This window comes from Armigeres subalbatus, chromosome 2 (assembly GCF_024139115.2).
Source record: "Armigeres subalbatus isolate Guangzhou_Male chromosome 2, GZ_Asu_2, whole genome shotgun sequence".
NCBI classification, from domain to species: Eukaryota; Metazoa; Arthropoda; class Insecta; order Diptera; family Culicidae; genus Armigeres; species Armigeres subalbatus.
Window position 1 is genome coordinate 384,896,349 of NC_085140.1, and position 24,328 is coordinate 384,920,676.

The window sequence follows — 24,328 nt, forward strand, 5'->3', positions numbered from 1 at the left end:
GAGAACAAGAACTTTTGTTCCTGAAGTTGAATTGCAGAATGTCCATCGAAGATTTGTTTCCATTTGGTGATACTTTTTTTGATTATTCCACAAGTAATTTAAGCGACCTTCTAGAGCCGTGCTGAAAGTTCATTAATAATGTTAAGGTTTTTTTCAGAGCCTACGCACTGCTGGGTCTAGTTGGGTCAATAAAATCCAGCTCTGAAATGCGTCGGTCGATTATCGGCATCGTTATCGGACCTATTCGCGTCAAGGAAAATCCGATTCTGGAGTGGGTCTGACGGTGTTTTGAAACCACTTCTGGAACTAACGGAGTTAATAAAATTTCACTCTGGTGTGAGATGGTTGAAGGTCAGAGTTTCTACCGGATCTAGTTGAATCAGGGAGAATCATATTTTGGAGTTTGTTGGTGGCCGGGAGTTGCCATTTAACCTATTTGAATCAAGTAAAATGTGGCTTGGGCCACTGAACCCAGTTAGGACAAATTAAATCAAAAATAACTATATGGTGTGTAGATTGGTTGGTGGTCGAATTCGCCAACGGATCTGCTTGGATCATCGAAAATTTAACTCAGGACTGTGTCTGTAGATAGTTTGAAGTCACTTCCTGTACATATTTGTGTTGATAATATTGAACTATGCAGTGGGTTGTTCAATGGTCGGAATTGCCGTCCACCTCAGGACCAATATACATTTGATTATAATGAGTAGAAATGAAAAAAAAAACAAAAACTGAGAAATTTACCTGAACTATAAATTACACAAAAATCCATACCACTACTTCCGGATATAAGAACAAAAGGCACTTCTGAATTTTGTCAATCGGTTTATTATGAATGTAACCTTTTAAAGATGTCCACTTAAAAAAACTGAATAAATTCAAACCAATGAATTTGAGTGTGAATTGTCTTTTTTTTTTAGTTTATTTAGTTATTTATTTATCTCATATATTGTATAGTGTCCTACAGGGTTACCCAATAATCGGACCACAATACAATAAAGTTTTAAAGCTTAGTAAAGCTGCTAGTTTCGGATAATCCTTTTGAATTGCGAAAGCTCCATAAAAATGTCCACTTCGTTGTAACCCTCGTTGTAAGTCTGGCATAAGCGAGAAAGAGGTGCAGCTTTTCCCAGGTTTGTCCTTGATCTAGGGATGTAGAATAGATCCAACTGACGTAGACCATGCGTGGGAAACTAAAACTGGAGGTCACTAGTAATGCTGCAGTAAATAGATCCATGTACAAGTCGATGAAGTGTAGACACATCAACAAGACGCCGACTATCAGTTAATGATGTGGTCTGCATGCGACTTATTCTTCTCTGATATGGTTCATAAGGGTATTAGAATTTTCTATACAAAAACGCTTAAATGTATGCTGCACTGCTTCAAAAAGTTCTACATTTCGCGAATAGTCACTGCTATCAAACATTATGGCTCCGGAAATCCCTCGGTGGCCCTAATATGTAATAGCTTAAATTTTAAATAATCCGATTCACACAATGTTGATAATCAAAATCCATGATTGTCAAATAACTTGTTAAATATCATATTTTTGTTTTTCTCTTTTTTCTACTGACCTCTTGTAATCGGTTTCGGAAGTCCTTGAGAAATCGGATTAGCAGTCAAAACTAAAACAAATCCATATAACATGTTGATGTGGAAAAAAGGCAATATTTTTGGCTTGCTCTAGATTATTCCACATATCTCTTACTTGTCATAAGACATATCTCTACCATTGTACCCTAACCCTAAACTAAATAAATTTGTTTTTTGCTTGTAGCGTAATCCTTGATTTCGGCGCCCCCTAAAGACTGGCGCCCTTGGCGGAGGCCAACCTGGCCAACCGCACGCTACGGCGCTGCTGCAACCAAATCGGTTTGAATTGGGCTGCTAGGGTGTTCAATATTAACAATCATTACATTGGTTGAAGACAGTGAAATTGTTTTAATTTATTTCTCGGGTGTTTCGGGCGTTTGGCTGATTTAGCAGATTTAAGGATACTTCAGATTCTACGCATTTTGCGATATCCCAATTTATATCAGATTTGATATTGGATTCCGTACATCACTCTTGATATTCACGCATTCCCTAGAACCTCCTGATTATTCATATGCTTCCATATTCCGAGGATATCTGTGTTATTCTGAGTCAATATTTGGTGATCCTTCTGAATGAACATGAGCATTATGACTGTACAATTCGTAGTTTCTATTCCATGATTGACTATGTCAGTGATCCCCAAAGTGCGGCCCTCTAAGCCTTTTCCTGCGGCCCGCGAAGGATTTCTAAGAATACACTACATGTGGCCCATTGATAAGCATTATACGACAGGAAAAGCTTTTTATCATTCCCAATATTTCGTTGTACACGGGAATCTGTCAAGTTCTCATCATTATGATGTTGAAGCTTGATTTAGGTTATGTAGGTCGACAGCAAATATATTTCGATGTTATCACCCCGGGTTATGATAGTAGCAAATTGGTTTTTAATCGCAGATTTAAAAGAACTAAAGGTTGAACTACAGGTAAAAATAATGTCATACACTGCTCCGTAATAAGAATGCTTTTATTTTTCAAAATAGTTTAGGTTTTATCAAAATTGAACTGAAATTTTGCTGGATTTCTACTTCCTGCAAATACGTTGGCTATACTCCGTAGAAAACTTTGGATTCTGTTCAAAATACCATTCGAACTCTATTCAGAATGGGAAAGAGCTGCTGCTCAGAACCTTCAAACGGACTTTGTTAATAATTTCAAACAGAATCCTAATCGGACTCTATTCAAAGTTTCAAACGAATTCCGAAAGGGTACTGCTTCAAATCTTGATCGGAATTCTGTTCTGTTCTGAATCACGAACGAATACTCTTTAGAATTTCAAACGAATTCTGTTTGAAATTCCGAACGGAGTCCCGAACGGGTTCTGATTAGAATTGCAATCGAATTCTGTTCAGAATCTCGAACGAATTTTGCTCAGAATCTTGAGTGAATGCTTTTTAGAATCTCGAGAGGATGCTGCCAAAAATACCATATGGGTTTTTTTCAGAATCCTCCATTATTTGTTACGACAAGTTATAGTGCACAATAAACGTCAACCATAGAAAACATAAGATCGAAACTAAGGAATCGATCGACATATGGTCATATGGGAAAACCGCTTAAAATATGTTCTGCTAACTTAGCCGAAAAGATGCTTTGGTGTCAAGTGCGCTATTGCAAAAAGGGTACTGAGGTCTAAATTCAACTACGGCGATAAAACCTGTAGAATCAAATCTTTTGTTTCATATCTTCATTAATACCTCGATGTTTTCCTTCTCATCCACAACAGATCGTAAGGTCGTTTCCAGCACCGTCATTGACCATTTGAGCAAATCTCATTACCCATTGATCCCGTGTGCAATTACGATTGTGCTGGTCAATAACGGTGCTGCAAGAATTCAGCTTTAAATTCTAAGGAATCTAACAAACGCCGGTTGACTGCGTTTGTACTGTAGGTCCAGTATGACGCAGAGAAAGTAGCCATCATAAAAATAATATTTTCTAACAAATATAATACTTCATGGTAATTAACACAAAATAACAAAACCATTTTATCAACTGCCCCTCTCCACAGGTCAGCGAGTATCTGAAGAAGCAGATGGTGGCCGCCGACGGCGGTCAGGAATCGGAAGACATCAAGAACATGATCGCCGAGCACGACAAACTGGTGGAGGAAATCTTCCAGCACGAGGACAAGGACAAAAACGGATACATCTCGCACGATGAGTTCTCCGGCCCGAAGCACGACGAGCTGTAAGGGAAATGAATGCCGCCTTCCCCGACGAGGTCAAGTTTGAGTTCAAACCAGTTTAGTTCATAGTTCAAGTCTCTCCAAAACCAATAAACAACAACCACAATGTTCTTCCTTTTAGATTGACTCCAGGGGCGGGCAGCCGTTGGAGTTAGTTTTTAATAATTGTTTTGAACAATTTTAAGTACTCGTTAATCGTTATATCAACCGTCACAAGTTCGCAAGTAGGTGCTGTTGTAAAGTTTCATTTCCTGAAACCTGTTAACTATCGTTGAAATTACTTTTATTTTTCAAAATGACATGAAAGTACACACTATTTATTTTAATGATAGTTTATGTTTTGCCCGGATAAGTACTTGATAGCGCAAGTAGGGACATAAAGTTTATTATAGGTGAAAATAACACAAAGTAGTACGAAGGCTAAATCTTTGAGCGTATAGTCAAATCGCGGTTTCCTTTATTGTACATACGTTGAACTTACGGAATAGGTCAATAGCGTTTACAATTTCGGTTTTTACATTCCATTTGGAGATAGGGTAGCGAAAATTGAGCTGGAAATGGTCAACAGGCAAAATTACCTTTGAGACAAGTCCATCGTAATAGAGACAACATGTAAGGGATCCGTTTCCAAATTCCAAATCGCAGCACAAGAATACACACGTAAACACGCAAGAAAAAAAACATATCACTTGAGAAAAATGAAAAATAAAGACTTTTTTTGTATAGAAATATAAATGATATTAATCATTTCTTTTATTTGAAAGAAAATTTTGATTATTACTTTTTTTGATAGTTAAAGCAATACCATACCATAGAACAGGCCTGCCCAACCTTTTCAAGACACGGGCCAATTTTTTGAATTCACACTTGCTAGCGGGCCAGACATATTTTACACAAAACTTTTTAAATATTTTCAAAATAATTATTGTTTTTTTTTGCATTTTCTAGAAACACGTTCACACGTTTTGCGTTCAAACAATCCTTCTTGTTTATTTTGATTTCATCGTTGCATTAGAGATCCATTTGAAACATTGAATCAATCTATTCACACCGTTTACCGGATGTAAAAAAAATAAAGTTTCGTTACTTTATCAGCATATTGAACAGATTTGAATGAGCTATTTTCAACAGGATGAGAGAAATGTACCACATTTCAGCAAGGTGCCAAGGTGCTCTATGTTCAAGTCATTGAGATATTTGGCTATATCTGCTAGATATAGATATAGCTCACCTATTAAGGATCTTTCAGCTCGCGCAGTGGTTTTCGTTTATCTTGTATAAAAAGTGCCATTTTCTTTTCGAAAAGAATAAAATCTCTCAAGCATTGAATTCGCAATTCGGCTTTCATTTCCGTTAACAGGGGGTTGAGTTCCCTAACGTTGATAAAGGCAGCCCTTACTTTGCACCGTTCAATTTGGAAAAACGATCCATAAGAAAATGAAAAACGATCCATAAATAACATCTGAATGTTCCATAAAACGCTACCATAAATCCATAAAATAGTTCGAGAGATTCCATAAAGAATATTTTTATGATCCATAAAACTTTGAAAAATGATCCATAAAAACTATATATTGATCCATAAAATTTCAAATTTGCGCAATTTTTTTCTTGATGATGATCCATAATTTCAGCCATATGATCCATAATTTTGGTCATATGATCCATAATTTTGATAATGTGATCCATAATGCTTGGAAAGAAGGCCAATGAAACTATATTAATTTATCCACACATTTTATAAAATCTATGGATCATTTATCAAAATTTATGGATCATGTCACCAAAACTATGGATCATTTGAACAAAGTTATGGATCAAATGGCCAGAATTATGGATCATATGACTAAAATTGGGGCCCTCCTTAGCCGTGCGGTAAGACGCGCGGCTACAAAGCAATACCATGCTGAGGGTGGCTGGATTCGATTCCCGGTGCCGGTCTAGGCAATTTTCGGATTGGAAATTGACTCGACTTCCCTGGGCATAAAAGTATCATTATTCTTTATGGAATCTCATTAACTATTTTATGGATTTATGGTAGCATTTTACGGAACATTCAGATGTCATTTATGGATCGTTTTTCAGTTTTTTATGGATCCGTCTTTATCGTTTATATGCAAAAGTATGTTTTGCCGTTGATAAAGTTGTCTTAATAATGAGCGTCAATAATCGGAAATATTGATCGTTTTCGCATATCGATTATTTAGATGGTAATAATGGCAGGGAAATATCGCCATACCTATGTGATTGCTTTTTTTTGCTTAGAATTGTAGCAACGCCATTATTCTTTCCTGTCATTACTAGTGCTACATTAATCGTAAGGTCACTTAAGTTTTCGAAGGACAAAAAAGTTCTTTTACACATGTTTAACAGCCCTCAGGTTTTCCTTGTTGGTTGTCTCTGCATTGGGAATAAAGCTGCCAATTTCTCTGTCATTCGAAAATGACCATGTAGAAAGTCACCTTTGCCACGTTTTCACGTCAGTATTTTAATCGTTTACAAGAATATAAAGCTGGCGGCGTTTTCATGTAAAGAGAGAGAACTTTTACTCTTCACCGTGTTTCGCGCAAACTAATGTTACTGAAGGAGGCTGTTTCCTTAGGACACGATGTCAACAACAGCTGAAATGCATTCCTTAACAAGTTCTCCACTCTGGAAAGGTTTCATCCGTTTTGCCAAAATCTTACTAACAGAAAAACAGGCCCGTACTGCATTTTCTGACTTCGTATTAGATTGAGTGAAAAGAGTTTGTAGCCTTTATAATCCATCCCAAGTAATATTTTATGTTGTATAACGCTCTTGAAGACCATATTTTTTCTACAAGAGTGTTATAAAACCAAAATGTTTCTAGGGATTGGCCCAATAATTTGAATCAATAAATGGAAATTTAAATTGAAACCTTTGAAAATCTATCAACTTCAGTTCCAACCTGGGCCTTTTCAAATATCATATTTCAGAGAATGCTTGGATTCAGATTTCATTCCATCAATATAACGAAAATTTTTCAACGTGAAGATAATCTTTATTAAAAACGCGATATTCCACCATCAACCATTTGGGTTTTATATCTTAGGGTCGCTTTTGCAATCATTTCAAATTATGTAAAATATTATTTTTCGTTTCAAATTCAAATTAATGGTTTTACAGCGCGAGCTTTGATTCAAAATTTACATATTGAATATTGCCGATTTCACCAATTTGAAGAGTTAGATTGTTATTTGCCGCTTCTTTTTCTCACACTCACTCTCATTTCGGGTTGATCGATTTTTGTTATTGAAATTTACCCAATTGTAACCCATTACACGTTAGTAACATGTAAGCATGTATACTAAATCTATTCCCGCCATGATTTGACGTCTATTTGTTTTCAGATAGAGCACTCATACACAAATATTATACACGGAAAATCAAACTTTTTTGAATGTATTGAGTGTGACTGAAAAGATGACTGTGAGAAAAAAAACTTGCAAAACTCTTATAAAGTGCAAAAGGCGCAATATTTAATAATAATAAAAAAAACTTCTGGAACCAGATAGAAAAGCTGGCGGGCCGATTATAAGGTTATTTTTCTTATATGCCGCGGGCCACAAAAAATAGAGCCGAGGGCCGCATCCAGCCCGCGGGCCGTACGTTGGGCAGCCCTGCCATAGAACCAATTATTCAAAGACACCAGCTCCAGCATAAAATAACTTCTAGTAATAAAAGTATCATCTTAATATCCGACACACGAATAACTTTGAAATCTTTGTGTATTTTTTCCAATTATAATTGGTGGAATCAAATGGAGAGTATTTAATTCGTCTTAGACGGTTGAATACATTCCACTAAAAGAGCTTAATATATTTTTCTGATTATTTTGGTGTTCAATCTTATTTTTTTCACTAGCCTTCACCATGAAATTGAACGCGCACCTCATATGTGATTAGAAAAACAGTCCTGAAGGTAATTATTTTATAGTCATCCTCATCATGATTGTCATCAACAATTTTTTTTTGTTATTAATTTTCAGCAAAGTTTTGTTTTCCTTTTTAAGGCCACATTGACAGCTGCCGCATCCAAATTCCCTTTTTTTCGAGTTGTTTAAAAAGGATATCTAAATAGTAATAGGTTTAAAGTGGTTATCAAAAGAGGGCCACTTGGCCATATCTTACTCTTATAGTGGTCATCAAAAGGTTTTCATGTAACTGTGGGTTTTATAGTTAGATCTTATTATTTTATCTTGAAAACCGTTCAAAGAGCGGAATAAAACTTGAAATGTTACTTGGGTTGTCACATGAACTAAAATAGTGGTGAATTTTGCTGAAACCACGATTAATTGTATGTAAATTTTATAGTAGTTTTAAAAACAGAGCGTCGTTTACAAAATAGTGAGTTCTTCAACGTATTTTTTTTTGCCTTTTTCGAACAAGAAAGTTGTACCGAAAGGCTATCATTTCACTTCGAAAGCGAACTTTTTACAGAAGGCTCGTAGACGGTAGACCCATAATGTAATATGCTAATTGACTCAGCTCAACGAACTGAGCAAATGTCTGTCCGTCCGTGCGCGTGTGCGTGTGAGCGTTTCTTTTTCTTCCTAAGCAATGGAGGGGGAATCTGCTCAACATACATCCTACGTTGGACGTCCAGGAAGTGCGGGGTTAGGGACCACCTTCATCAGTAAACGAGGGAGACAGGACTACATCCCCGACCCGCTAAATCGTTTCCATTGCCACCAAGCCCGTCGTCCCTTCGGTACAACCAGAAAGTAATGCTCAATTAATGTCAAAATAATGTAATTGCGTTCAAAAGTTTTAAAGAAAATGGTGACCTAAACCGAAAAGGTTGGTGTTTTGGTAAACTGCGAGAGAGGCAGCAACACCACTAGGTGGTTTAATTTGGGTTTTTGTTTATCGAGTTCGTTGGAATCACACTATCCTTTCCTAATAAAAAAAAATATATTGGGAAAATGAATCGTTTTATCATCCCACACTACTGGTATGAAGTTTTAATGATGTGATGAATAAAGCAAACGATAAATATTGTCTACCTCACATCCTATGCACGAACCACATAATTTTCACCACCATTGCATAAAATAAGTTTATAGCAACGATTCTGTTCACCTCCAATTTCAGCAGCCATTCGAAGTGGTGCTGTATCTTGGTTCGCAACTGATATCAGATGTAGACAGTGTGATTCCAGCGCGATCTGTATGTTACCAAACTGTTGAAAAGTGTATACAGAATGAAGTATAATTGGAATCGTCACACAGGGACTGCAGTGGAATTCATTTCAAACTAAGGCCGTTTTGGTCTGTGCCACAATAGAATTGAATTGAATTATCTTTATTTACGAGATTTTCGACCCTAGGCAGGTTCATCTCGTGCCACAATTGAAGATTTCTAGCTTAACTTTTCAAAAAGGATCCTTAGTAAATTTTTTTTCATAAATTAATTCATGAAAGAAATGTTAGGTCCTTTTGTAAAGTTAAGCGAGATTTCTCTATTCCACATGTTGTACTGCATGCTTGAGATGCTTTATCAAGACTCATCATCTTATGCTCAGCACACCCCTTATAGGGAAACAAACATTTGATGTCTGCTGTCTTGCCGTGGAGATAAATTGAAAATTTTCATTATTCCAGGGATTAATTCTAGAAATGCGAACGTAACCTGCTGAAAACGGTGTAAGGTCATTAGGTCGAAGGCCATTTGGCCGATGGTCACTAGACCGAATGGTCATTTGGTCGAACGGTCATTAGGCCGAATGGTCATTAGGCCGAATTAGCAAAAAGAAGCAAAAAGCGAAAAATGAGAAGTTCTTTCTTCACCTTACCCCTTCTTCCTTCTCCCTTCTTTCATATTCCTTCTTCTATCTGTCTTCTTCCTTCTACTTACTTCCTTCTTCCTTCATACTTCTTCCTTGTTCTTTCTTCCTTCTTCCTTTCTCCTCCTTTCTTCTTACTTTTTCCTTCTTTCTCATTCCTTCTTCTTTATTTTTTTTTCTTCTTCCCTCTTTCTTCTTCCTTTTCATTCTTCCTTCTTCCTGCTTTCTTCTTCCTTCTTCCTTTTTCCTTCTTCCTTCTTCTTTCTTCTTCCCTCTTCCTTCTACCTTCTTTCTTCTTCCTTCTTCTTTATTTTTTTCCGTTTTCTTCGCTTTTTCTCCCATCTTCCTTCCTCCTTTTTTCCTTCTTCTTTCTTCCTTCTTTCTTCTGCCATATTCCTTCTTATTTCTTGCTTCTTCTTTTTTCTTTCTTCCTCTTCCTTCTTCCTTCTTCCTTCTTTCTTCTTCCTTCTTCCTTCTTCCTTCCTACTTCATCTTCCTACAGGGAAGAAGAATCCCTCTTCCTTCAACCTTCTTTCTTCTTCATTTTTTGACGTAAACTACGTCTAAGGGGAAAGACTCGGATACAGGGTGACAAATGAAAATTTCCAAATTCGAGACCGTCACGAAATCATGTAAGATTTCAAACATTAATAGCTCCTTTATTTTTCAATGGATTTTCGAGATTTTATTATCAATCGAACCGGAAACTCTCCAGCAATTTTGTAAGCCCAGTGGAACTATTGATTATCAATGTAAAACCATTGAAAATTCCAACTCTTTACCAACCCAGTAAAATTTCAGAGTTTCGTTACGACCGCCGTCTGGTGCCGTTAGTTCTTGCGCTCTACTTTTGTGCGGTGATTCGCACAAAAAGTACAACAATTAGGGTCTCGCCGACATTTCTCACCAACACGAACGCAGGTTCGTGGTTGCAAATAATCCCATTTGATTTTGCCGTGACAGCTGCTCGTGGTTGCAAACAAACCGAGTAAAAGTGTGAGTGAAACGTGCGTGTACGTACACGATCGCTGAAAGCCTAATAGAACCAGAGCAATGACCGCGGTCGGAGCAAAAAAGTAGTGTTCATGAAAAAGTGCTACAGATGCTGGACATGTTGATAGAGTAAGACGGTATAATATGCCCCCCCTAAGGCAATACCTATGAAAACTTTTTACTTTTCAACGTAATTTATGCAAACTTTGTGTTATTTGGTAGTTGAACAAGTCGCAAATGCATTACCTGTGAGTATTCATATAAAAATATTACTGAGAACACGTAATAAAGCTTTTTTGAAAAGTAGTGAAAAACTGGATTTCAAAAAGTGCCTGGGCAATACGCCCCATCGTTATCAAACACGTATCATAGCCCTTCATTAGTATTTTATCTATCCCATAATAAACAGGTTACAAATCCTTATGTGCTTGACATTAAAAAACCAACATAAGTCCATTTAAGCAGGAGTGAATTACATTTCAGTATTGTCCATACAATATGGAAGCAACTGCTGCAGGCTCGCTGCGCTTGTGTACAGTTGGTAAGGGCATACCGTCCTGCCTACGCTGGGGCGTTTTGGCCAGTGAAACATGTTTTCGAAAATCGTTACATTTTTGAAGATGGAAGCAATTTTATATCATATTAACCACTGAGAAAAGTTATGAGTCTCGTTTCGACCGTCTTCCAGTGCGGTTGGGTTTTGCGCTCTACTTTTGTGCGGTGATTCGCTTAAAGGTAGAACAATAGAACCAGTGCAGTGACCGCGGTCGAAACAAATTTGTGGTGTATAAAAAAAGTGCTACAGATCCTGAAGACGCATGCATGTTCGTGCAAGCAAAGGCTGATCGATTATTCACAAGGGCAATGCCCTTGCTAATATTGCGATCAAGCCTATGTGAATGCTCAAACATGTTCAGCGTCAGTATTATTGAGGAGAGGTAAGGTTTCGAAAAACTGTTAATTTATTTGAACACGCACGCATCCACACAAAATCACACACACATATACATACACAAATACACTTATACATACATACATACATACACTGATGGACATGAATATTCGTCATGTTTTCATAGTAATCTCTATTAAATCATGACGAGTACTTTTGATTTTCAGTGTACACATGTAAACATACATACATACTAAAATACACACATACATATATACACTCATATACATCATACATAAACACGCACACTATTTTTATTATATATTAGGTATCTATATTATTGAAGGCGTTTGGTACGGGAGGTCCACGCTTTCTTCCTTTTCCCTCGATTCCTAGCTATTAAGTGACTTGAGGTATTCCTGAAGTCACTCAATATCTAGGAGTCATCTCTGCGGTACATGCTGCGTAGTTGGCCTGGCCATATGAAAAGAAAAATGACGGAATTCAGAAACCGTCATTTTCCAGGATGCTTTCAAGTATTGGCTACGCAAGTATGAGATTAGATTAGATTAGATTAGATATTAACCACTGAGAAAAGTTATTTTATTGCCCAACTAAGTGTTCCAGTGCAAGTTTTTCGGACAGTAGGCTAGAATTGCTCCAGAATGTTGAGCAAACAAACATGAAAAGTTACATCAAAACTGTAACTTTTTGTATTTTAATATTATTTTCATTGTGTAATAGAAAAATACTTCCATACTTACAAATATTTATAGGTTCCAACTGATTTTCACCCTTAGTTAGGTATAGTTTTCTTGAAATCAAAGGGGGGCGTTTTGGCCAGGTGGGGCGCATTATACCGTCTTACCCTATAAACAAGAGGTGATCATTAAAATTGATTATCAACTATAAACAAGATTATTCTACTATTTAGGCAGCACCCCTTTAAAATAACACTTCAAAAGTCACACAACAGTCAGAGAAAGGAAAGGCATAATCGCCACAGCGGAATAATAAATTTGGGGTTTTTTAATGAAAATTCTAAATTGTCATATCCAACCATTTTCATATATTGAGTTACACTAATTTCGAAACAAAAATAAATGGTGTGAGATCGAATATGATTTGCGGAAAAACTACACATTACACGCGGCAAAACGTTTACCAAAACGAACCTCGCTACCTCCCGACCCCATATATCCAACATCCCATCCCAATGGTTACTCTTGGAAGTGCAGATGACTCGTCGGCCTCTATTAATAAGAGTATCACGTCAACATATGGCATCAGTTGTCTTTATAGAACTTCCTGATTTTTAGCAGATTTGGTTGTAATTTGACTTAGCACGCGCGGTTTGAAGTTTGAGAATTACTATGAAAACAGTATTAGGGATATCTAAAAATAGATTCTGTGTGGATTCTGTGCAGCATAATACCACAGTAGGTCACGGCACAATAGCGGTTAAGAACACAGAGTGCCTACCAAATAAATATACAAATCCGGATTATGTTTTCTGAATTATGAAAAAACTATCCGGATTATGTTTTCTTTTATACCTTATACATAAAATATGGCCATTGATGATTCATGCAAGCTATATTTGATCATTTGAACAAGTTTTACGACGATGAATTTTGGAGAAAAATTGCACGGTTCAGAAAAATGTCTCCTACTACCGGACAGTATTGCATCAAATGTTCAATTAGTGTTCAAATGTGACTAAGTTCCTGTTACATGAGTAAAGACATCATTCAGAATAATCATATTTTTCACGTGCTGTAAATATTAAAAATTGTTAGTAGAGCTTATTTGACTCTTCAGCTAAATTTTTTACATCTTAATCAATATTCTCACCTTTTTGAATCTCCTCTTAAATTTTTGTTTCTGCTAATTTCTGTGGCCTTCTCAGCAAGAAGAAACACTTGAATTGAAGTAAGTGTAACAAAACAGGTGTAAAAAATAAACAATTACATGGTACATCTAACAAATCATCATCATCAAAACATCAAAATTTTAAGCATATTTATTCAATTTCAAATTTTGAACAAAGCTTACCACATGAAGATCTGATATCCCATGCCGTTAAAAGCCTTTCAATAGCTTCCTTTTGTACTTAATAAGTTGAAGGAGGGAGCTCTGCAAGTATCGATTTAAGAAGTGTCCGGTATTGGGAGGTGTCCTGCGCTGGGGGATCTCCCCCTAAATAGTTAATGACCCGCCTCACGAAACGATCTTTCACGGGGCGATTTTCATACAAACTTCAAACTTCTCGTACTCAATTAAATTACAACCAATTCAGTTGAAAATTTAGGAGGTTCATCAAAACAGCAAATGTTATAGTTCAAGCATAGGAAAGCGAAAAAGTCAAAATTTCAATCACTCTAAGCTCTAAGCAAATTAATTATTATCTTATGATCTGCTTTACGTAGTTTACGTCAGGCGGTCGTATCTTATATATAACCCTTCTGATTTTTCTTCTTTCTTCCGTTTCCTTTCTTTTTTCTTCCGTCTTTCTTTCTCTTTCTTTCTCACCTCTTCCTTCCTCCCTTTTCCTTTTTTCTTCTTCCGTTTTATTTCTTCCTCACTTCGCACTACTTACTTCTCACTCCCCAGTTCTCATTCGGCCTAATGGCCTTCAGCCTAATGACCTTCGGCATAACGGCCTTCGGCCTAATAACCCAGCATCGCTGAAAATAGAATTGGAAATCATATTTTTTCAACAATGATGTTTCCAAACTACGTGTACCAATCAATCCACCACATTATTATCCAGAAAATATGGGAGGATGAAGAACTGCCTGCCGGTTGGTTGGATGGCCTCATATGCCCAATCTATAAGAAAGGGCACAGACTAGAGTGTGTCAATTACAGAGGGATCATCCTTCTGAACTCGGCGTACAAAATCCTGTCGCGTATCCTGTTTAACAGACTAAGACCGCTTGATGAGTCTTTTGTCGTCGAATACCAGGCATATTTTCGCGAGGGCCGACCAACGACGGATCAGATGTTTAGCCTGCGGATGATCCTTGATGAATTCCGGGAGTACAACTTGCATCTGTTCATTGATTTCAAAGCAGCGCCCAGTAAACCACATATCGTATATGAAATGATAAATTATATCGCATATATTACTATTTTCTTTCACATTCGTATATGACTGCTTATAAAGATGGGTAAAATATGAATTATATTGTATATGATACCTGCGTATGCAATATTTACGATTGCGTTTAGGGAAGATCCATAAAGTACGTCACGCAAAAATCGGCGATTTTCAACCCCCCCTCCCCCCTTCGTCACACTTTTTGTAATACACCTCTAAAATTTTTGTATGGATCGTCACGCTGCTCTGAACCCCCCCTCCCCCCTAGAGGCGTGACGTACTTTGTGGACGGCCCCTTATGAAAGTCATAAACCTATATAAACAATATCAGTTTTATCGGATCAAATCGGAAAAATCGTTTATGTATACAAATATTGTCATGCAAATCATATACCGATGTGCGTTGTACGTATACATCTTCCACTTTCTGCGTGTTGAGCACTGAACCTTACCGATTAAATTAATTTCAAAATGACTTACTTTACTCCATCCGATCTGCCAAAATTCCGATTATAGCCGGTGTAATTTTGTGCTGCCAACCATTATCGCTCAATATCTGCGAACAACTAAAATGTAATTGAGCTGTAAACACAGCTCGAAAGTAAACACGGTGAAAGACATTACTGATGTTGACATTTCAGAATCGTTCATACGTGGGTTGAATCGTTTGGAAGGATGCGCAATCGTTGTTATGTACGAACATTATCAGGAAAATCATAAGTTGTTATCATATAGGATTCAAGCCACATTTGTAGGGTAAGACGGTATAATATGCCCCCCCTAAGGCAACTCCTCGATAACTTTTTACTTTTCAACGCAATTTATGTAAACTTTGTGTAATTTGGTAGTCCAGGAAGTCGCAAATACATTGCCCGTGAGAAGTCATATAAAAATATTACAGACAACACGTAATAAAACTTTTTTGAAAAGTCGTAAAAAATGGATTTCAAAAAGTGCCAGGGCAATACGCCCCACCTTAACCAAAGACGTTTCATAGCCCTTCATTAGTATTTTATCAATCCCATAATAAAAAGGTTACAAATTCTTATGTGCTTGACATTAAAAAACCAATATAAGTCCATTTAAGCAGGTTGGAATTACATTTCAATAGTTTCCATATAATTTGGAAACAACTGATGCACTTGTATTCAGTTGGTAAGGGCATATTGTCCTACCTACACTGGGGCGTTTTGACCAGTGAAACATGTTTTTGGAAAACGTTACATTTTTGAAGATGGAAGCAATTTTATATTATATTAACCACTGAGAAAAGTTATTTTGTTGCCCAACTAAGTGTTCCAGTGCAAGTTTGGCGGACAGTATGCTTGCGTCGCTCCAGAATGTTGAGCAAACAAACATTAAAAGTTACATCAAAACTGTGACTTTTTGTATTTTGCAAATATTTTCATTATGTAATACAAAAATACTCCCATATTCACATAGGATGATGCTTTTACAAATATTTATAGGTACCAACTGAATTTGACCCTTAGTTAGTTATAGTTGTCTAGAAATCAAAGGGGGGCGTTTTGTCCAGGTGGGGCGCATTATACCGTCTTACCCTACGTACAACAACAAGACATCCGAATCGTATCAATGTAGTTCATATCGTACACTGAAGCTCTTGTCAATAATAAATCTCCATCTAGATTATGATTGTCAAAATTTTGCTGCTTTTCAAGAGTTGCTGAGTAGAGTAAGGGTAGAGCACCAGCCTTTAGTTCCAGAGGTCAAATGTTCGAGACAGGGTTGTTACCATTTGTTTTTTCAAATATTCATTAAGTCGTATAAATGATCATGAAAACTCGAGAAAGTCCTTATTTAGCACGTATATGGCCTCCACTTTAGTAGGTATATAGCGATTCGGTGCATTATATACATAATATCTTATATGTATATGATGACCTATATCAATAGCAAAAAGTATAAAAATGTTGACTGGGCGTACAATTTAGTAAAAAGAAAAGAGCTGTGGCAGATAATGTCCGAACACGGTTTTCCGGCGAAACTGATTAGACTGATACGTGCAACGCTCGAAATCAAGTATCCGGATTGCAGACGAAGTGTCAACCTCGTTTGTGATCTTGGACGAATTGAAGCAGGGTGATGCACTTTCGAATTTATTGTTCAACATTGCACTCGAGGGCGCTATTAGGAGATCTGGCGTGCAGAGGAACGGCACTATCATCACACGGTCGCATATTCTCTGGCTCACCTCTCGAACTTTCATTTTCTTCTGGTGCAAACCGCCGCGCAGTGGTTTGCACTGGGACATCGTCGTTTAGAATTATTTTGGTTTCTACTCTGCTTCTCACGTCACTTTTCGGCACGTAATTTTCGATCATCCCTTTGATGGTATCGCCAAATCGTGGAGACACATCAATATCAACAACACTGTTTTCTTCTTTCAAAATCATCATCATTTCTCTTCCATCAGCGCACTGGTTTTCTGTTTCCTTCTTCTTTATTTTCACTCCTGCTCTGTTGATCTCCACATCCATCTGTTGCAATGCATCCATGCCCAGTATCGCGTCATAGGACATGCTGCCTACAGGCACTACGAAGAATGGCATCTCCGAATACTTTTTCGAATCCACGAACACATCAATAACAATTTTGCCACGCGCTCGTGTTTTCATTGCACCAAAACCTTTGAACACCATCGGAGTGTTGGTGAGTATGGGTTGAGCGATCCGTTGGTATGCACTATCACAAATCAAATTGTACCGGCGTCCTGTGTCGAACAGTGTACGCGGCTCGACATTTTTCACTATGATTTGGAGTGCGGGCATTTTCTCTTCGGTGAGAATGTTAACTTCGGGCACCTCTTTCTTCTGCTGACAGTCTTTCGCTCTGTGTCCGAAATCACTACACACAAAACACTTCGGACCACGCGACTTCATTTCGCAGTCGTTCGCATAATGTCCTCGGTTGCCACAGTTGTAGCATCGCACATCTTCAGATACGGACTCGGTAGTGGAGCACTTTCCGGGGGTTTTTGTGTTCTTTTTTGCCTTCTCTTTCTCGATTTTCACGTTGGGTTTTACACTACCGCGGCCACAATCTCGCATTTGATTTTCCATTTTCTCGTATTGTTTCACTCGGCTCTTCAGGTTACTTATTTTGTTTGCTCCGAACAAGCACACTTTATTTGTCGGATCATCGATTATACCACGAACAACGTAATCACACACAGCCTCCTCTTCAATACCACCGTTTCGCGATGTTCTGCATGTGGTAGATGTATTCCAGGTACAACTCGTCACACTTCTTCTTACGATTGCGTAGAAGCTCGTGTATTTCGGCACTCGACACTTTATCTTCGAATTCCTCCTCCAATGCAGCTCGTAATGTATCCCAGCTAGTGAGTCCAGACGTGCTATTCACGGACAGTTTTGCTGTCCCTTTTAGCAACCGTCGACCGTAAACGAATTTGCGCACATCATTCCACCCGAAATTATCACACGTTTTTTCGAAATCGTCCAAACACTCAAACACATTGCGATCGGAACCTTCACCGGAAAACTTTTCGAGAGAATCACCGATATCATGGAAAGTGAACTGCATCGGCCGCGCGTTTTCGTTGTCGTCACTCGAATTCATGTCGTCACGTTTTCTCGAATTGTTCGGTGTGGATGTTGGAATTTTAGGATCATCAGCATTTATTACTGTTTCATCCTCGATCACACTATTCTCCAGAAGCCTTCGCACTAGAGCCTCTTTTTTGCCACTGGTGGACAAATTTCTCCGCACACACAGTTCACGTAGTTCATTTTTCGTTCGTCGTGTTAGCTGCTCTTTATTTTCGGACATCGTTTTATGAACTTGTCATATGATCACACAAACACTTCTCGCAGGGGAAGTTATTCTTTCCCATCTACTTCTTTCTCTCAGTAGTGGTGAAATTTCGCTTCGTTCACACAGCTCACCATGTGGAGATTTCTCTTCTCGCACACCACTCGGCAAATCCTCTAGCCGTTAGCTTCACAACATGGCGTCATTAAGCTGAATCACCAATTGTCCACAACTTTAGAATTCGAAACACAGGGAGGGCAATCCGGGTTGAGCCCCCATGTAAGAAAAATAGAAACGCTTTATTGATTTTTCCTATATTTAATGTTCAAGGATTGCCAATTTTGAGTTTAGAAAGTTAGTATTAAACCACTGATCACCAAATTATCACGCAGCAAACGTAAAACACACTGCTTCTCACGGTGGACCACGACTCACTGCCTTACTCGGGTTGAAGCGTATCTGCGTCGCGCATTCCTCTCACCTCTACATTCATACCAACATAAATTTGACTATCCTGGAATTCCCTTTTCAGAATTTCTGAAGTGCCACAAGTACTCACATCTTCCAAAAAGTTGTTGGGAATTCCGAACGCTTCTGAAAAAACCCTGATTTGTCCACCTAACAGTGTTAGTGCCTTTCTTATGCATTAAATATACTAAATAATTAAGTTTGATTTTCTTAGCGTGTTTTTTTGTTGATAAATATCGTATTTTGACAATACTTTTTGATTCCATTGTCCAATTTGGCCAATTTTCAATGATAAACAATAAGACAGGATTCCCCGTCGAACAGAACCTGTTGCGAGTAAATTTGTCGAGGATAAGTTTCAAAAAAGGGTGAGTTTTTATACATACAAACATACATACACACGCACACACAGACATCACATCAATTCATCGAGCTGAGTCGATTGGTATACAACACTATATGTCTCCGGGCCTCCTATAAAAAGTTTGTTCTTGGATCGATCATCTTCACTTGGTATTAGAGAAAGCACTTGTCGTAAGACGAGTTTGTACAATCCCATTTAAATCCACCACTTAATTGTACCTTGACAGATACGTATTTCGAGCTCAACAGTAAGTTCGTCTTCAGTGTCTCGTACTTGACTCGACGTGACAAGTGAAGACATTCCACTAAAAAGCTCAACATAATTTTCTTAACATTAGAGACAGGTAAAACGTGATGAGAAAAAAAAAATGACTTCGAACTATCATAATTTCTCAAAAGTGTTTTTTTGTTATTCTTCTAACCTTCTACACGTTTTTTTACACGGTTTGGTTTTAGTCATTTAAGACCTTCAGCGCCAATGAAACAATGAGTTAACCCCTCGTAGAAGTTTACAAAAAATCAAAGAAAATTCAGGTGGTATTTAAAAAGCTCTGAAAGTTCGGGTTAACCGAGAAATTAATGAAACTGGGTGTAAATGCATAATCACCGCTAGATGGATTCGTCTGGGGTTTTAACAAGTTTTTTCATGTCACTGCAAATAAACAAATTCCTTTTCAATCAAAGCCACAATTACAGTGTTCTGAATTTCCAAATTCATTCATAAGCTCATGTTCGACATTGATGTTTAGCGATAACAAAATAAGGAAAGGTAAGTACGAAACTCAGTTCTGAGGCGCGATAACTGGTGATTGATGCACGAATGTAATCCACTTGAAAGATAACATCCGCAAATCTACGTCGAGGTTCTATACTTTGAATCAAAACAGACAGTTGATGCCTAAAATCACAACGATGAATCTTTAATAATAAAAATATTATTCATTCGAAATCGACTCTCGTTATCGACATCGCTTTTAAATTACCTCTAATTCTGTCTCCACCCGCGTGCAAGATGAGGGCAATATACAAAGTTAGAAATCGATCAGGGCAACTGCTATAATTGCTTGTGCATTTCGATAGCTGGAAATGTGGGCCATCGACAGACAGAATTCGTTGATTGGGCTGCTGCTGCAAACACATTTGCATAATCGGTGCTTCGTTTCATTTCTCTCAACGCAATCAAAGTATCAAAACAATCCTCTCGCACCACACCACTTATTATGGAGGATCAATTACCACATCGCAGATTGGGAGTTCTCTGGTGCAATGTAGCATGAAATGGATCGCGTCGATAAGTACGCCTGCATATCTGAAGTCTACGCACTTTTAATGTATGATAACTAATTCTGGTGTAACTGAATGATGCGAAGTGATGGATTCACTTAAGCGGAAAATATGCTTATATTCATTAATGTACGCTTCAAGTTAGACACTGTGTAGCAATGACATTGAAATTAAGCTCCACAGCGAATGATATGGTTAGTAGCAGACATTGATATCGAACCATGTTAGAAAATTTTATCGTAATAATTTAAACAACTGATAAGACACAGCAAATGAACCGTATAACATTATTACTGCAGCTAAGTTTATGTTATGTTCATTGCCTCACCCAACTCAACAATCAACATCACCCAGTCGGTTTCTCTGCATTTGAACGCTGGTGAATAAACAGTTCGACTGATATGAATACACTAACAAAAGTTCAACCTAAACAACGCATCTTTAGTAATTAGAGATATAAAAAATGTATATCGCGATTAAAATGAACAATGTTTACAGTTCATTCCACTCTCCCGTTCGGTGCATACGCGCTTAATCTAAGTAGGGACACGAAGATCATTGAAGCGTGTTGGTGTCCGTTTGGTTGGCGATCCAGCGACTTCGCTGGAACGACCACCATAGACGCGATCTCTGTCGCGATGCCGGCGTAAATGCTCAATCTGGAATGTTTTGATTCTCTCATGATCGCGATCTCAGCAGTAAGGTGAGCTTGCAACAACACCAGCAGTGTCCAGTATACGTGCAGTGCACATGTGAATCGGTGTTGGGAAGGCCAGTTTTGCTAGCGATGTTCACTCAGGTGTTTCACCGTTTCATAGTGTTGTACGATTTTTATTTTATTTTATGCTGCCTTATGATTTACCTTTATGCCAGCACATTGAAGCGGAAGCTGAATGAATTCATGTTTGTTCACAGGTGTATGTGAAAACAACAAGACCTAGAGATGTTCAAGAACGCAGCAATGATGTTGTTCTTGATAATTTGATAATTTCAAACTCGCTCCTATTTTTTTTAATTTATTTTCCAATTTGGAATTACTTCGATCATCATTCGTTACGATCATAATCTATAAAATTTATAATTGGAAAAGCATGATAAACATCTCTTGAAGCAAGGTGTTGTAGATGAAACATAAGAACTAATTAAACCAAATTTAAATAATATAGCTAAAAAAAAATATTATCGAGGCATTTCATTCACTTTAATCCACTTTTTATCTACTTTAATTAATTACTTTATGAAATTCTCCATAGAGTAAATGTAACATCATCTGCTGCCACGCAATTGCTGTCACGAACTGTCGGATACTTCATCTTCTTCTTTTTCATTGGCATTACATCCTCCACTGGGACATTGCCGCCTCGCAGCATTAAGCACTTCCACAGTTATTCACTGCGAGGTTTCTAAGCCATGTTACCATTTTTATATTTGTATATCGTGAGGCTAACACGATGAATCTTTTATGCCCAGGGAAGTCAAGACGATTTCCAATCCGAAAATTGCCTAGACCGGCATGGTCTTGCTTTGTAGCCGCGCATCTTACCGCACGGCTAAGGAGGGCCCCTCATTTCCAATGATTTTTGTTTTACGAAGACTTTTAACTTTGATGTATTCTAAAATAGCCAGATAGTTTAACATTAAACAGTTATAAATATGTGTTTTATATGTAAATCATAATGCAAAAATGTTTACAAATTTGCGAAATTAAAACATTTTGATTGCGCTAAGAAGAGTCAACACGGGACTTTAGCAATAAAAAATCTGAATTTTGAAACGAAAAATATGGATCAACTAACAAAATAAGTTTCCCCGAATTACGGAATCTCTGCAATAACGAATGATAATAAATCTTGCATAATTTTTGAAAACGTCGTATGTCCAGATGAAAGATTCTCTTTCATCACGTTCTCTTTTGCTGATATGTAAGTTAGTTTTGCACTTGTTGCAATATTTTTACCTCAGCACACGGCACTTTTCTTCGGATCTGAACTGAAAAATCCGAATTAAATGTTACAATGACTTTGTAATAATCGGAAGAGAAAGTTAACAAAGAGGGTCTCTCTTTTGAACCGCTCTTTTTTTATAGAAGGATGAAGGCAAATCTGCATACAGACACCTGAAATTATCACTCAGGGAGTGGGGTTGGCGCGGAAGGCAGAAGGCCAGCCCGCCAGACCCACTAAACAGAAGGTTACTTGAGTTACCCTCTCTACTAATAACCTGGTTCCCCCAGGAACTGCCTCCCAGCATTACTTCTGGGGGATAGGCAGTACTTAATGTACTCGCACATTCACGCTCACACAGGTACTCATCCCGTATGAGTCTTACTTGGGTGCTCTCTCTAACACACCCTCTGGCACACCCTGACACTCTTTCACTTCGCTCACCCTGTACGCACCATGTTAAACTAACTTGGATGCTCACCTTACCACATGATGCACGCTCTAGCACACAAATCTGAGACTTATTTGGGTGCTAACTCTAACACACCCTGCCACTCCTGCCTCGAGGTGTCGATAGCGATAGGTACCAACAGTTCTACGCTACGACCCTCATACCTCGGCATATGCAGTCCATACTAACACCTATGCGGTCAACCTTCTACCATGCCTCGTGGTGGCGACTGTGGCTGCCACCTGCTGCGACACTCTTACCTCGACATGTGCAAACCTCTCATTCATTTCCCCGCGCTCAGCCTGTTTTCGCTCTAACTAACCAATCACTAGTTAGTCATGCTTGTCGATGCTCTCCAGCTTCCGCAGGTAACTGGTTACCTCCAGATCTCTCGCCCAGGACGGGCCGCCGTACCTAAGAATAGAAACGGCAACGCCTGTCAGTAGCCTACATCTACTGGCACACACCTTGGAACTGTTGGACATCATCCTCGAAGGTCAGCTTGTCGTCTATTATGACCCCAAGGAGCTCCAAACTCCGCTTTGATGCGATCGCGACTTCACCCACGTGAATCACTGCATGTTGAACCGACTTGCGGTTGTTGACGATAACCACCTCCGTCTTATGTTGAGCAAGCTGCAAGCCTCTAGCGCTCATCCAATCCTCCACCGTGCTGATCGGGTGTGCTGTGGTCAGTTCTACCTCGGGAATTGACTCCCCGTAGACCTCCAAGGTTACGTCATCTGCGAAACCGACGATCCAGGAGGGAACCAGGACACCAGGAGGGAATAGCTTCAGAACCCCGTCATACATAAGGTTCCATAGTACCGGGCCCAGTATTGAACCCTGCGGAACTCCTGCGGTAATAGGTACACTACTCTGACCGGCATCGGTCTCGTATAATAGTACACTGTTCTGGAAATAGCTTTCCAAAATCCGGTACAGGCCCACCAGCAGGCTAAGTCAGTATAACAAGAGCGCGATGGCATCCCAGTTTGCGCTATCGAATGCGTTCTTCACATCAAGTGTCACTAACGCACAGTATCGAATACCTCGCCTTTTCTGTTGGAACGCTATCTCGGCGGTCTTTACCATCGAGTTAATAGGGTCCAACGTGGACTTACCCTTTTTTCTTTTTTTTTTAACGAAGGTAATGGAAATCTGCAACCAGACACCTGGGGAGGCGAACCCATGTAGTGTTGGGATGGGATCACCACTCCCGACCCACTAAAACCAACTCCTTCCTCTTCAGTCATTCCCTCGGCCCGCAATTAAGCAATACTTCGGGGGATGTCCCTGGAAGCCGGATCACACTACTGCCTAAGCAGCCACTCTGACCATACGTAGCATGCGAGTCTGACTTGTGTGCTCGCTCATACATTCAGTCCCAATCGCTTGCACCACTTGTGCACCACCCTCTTGACATTCAGTTACTCACTCAGTGG

General features: G+C 38.6%; 1 protein-coding gene across 3 annotated transcripts in view; it reads left to right on the plus strand.

The window, feature by feature from the left end:
* The window catches only part of LOC134213157 (peptidyl-prolyl cis-trans isomerase FKBP2), a 102,364-nt gene extending 97,843 nt beyond the window's left edge, over nt 1-4,521 (plus strand). For all 3 annotated transcript variants that reach the window (XM_062691819.1, XM_062691821.1, XM_062691820.1), the window contains exon 5: nt 3,610-4,521. In XM_062691819.1, the coding sequence (XP_062547803.1) occupies nt 3,610-3,792 (183 nt within the window). In that variant the 3' untranslated portion in view covers nt 3,793-4,521. The remainder of the gene's footprint in view (nt 1-3,609) is intronic.
* Nucleotides 4,522-24,328: the final 19,807 nt, after the last annotated feature.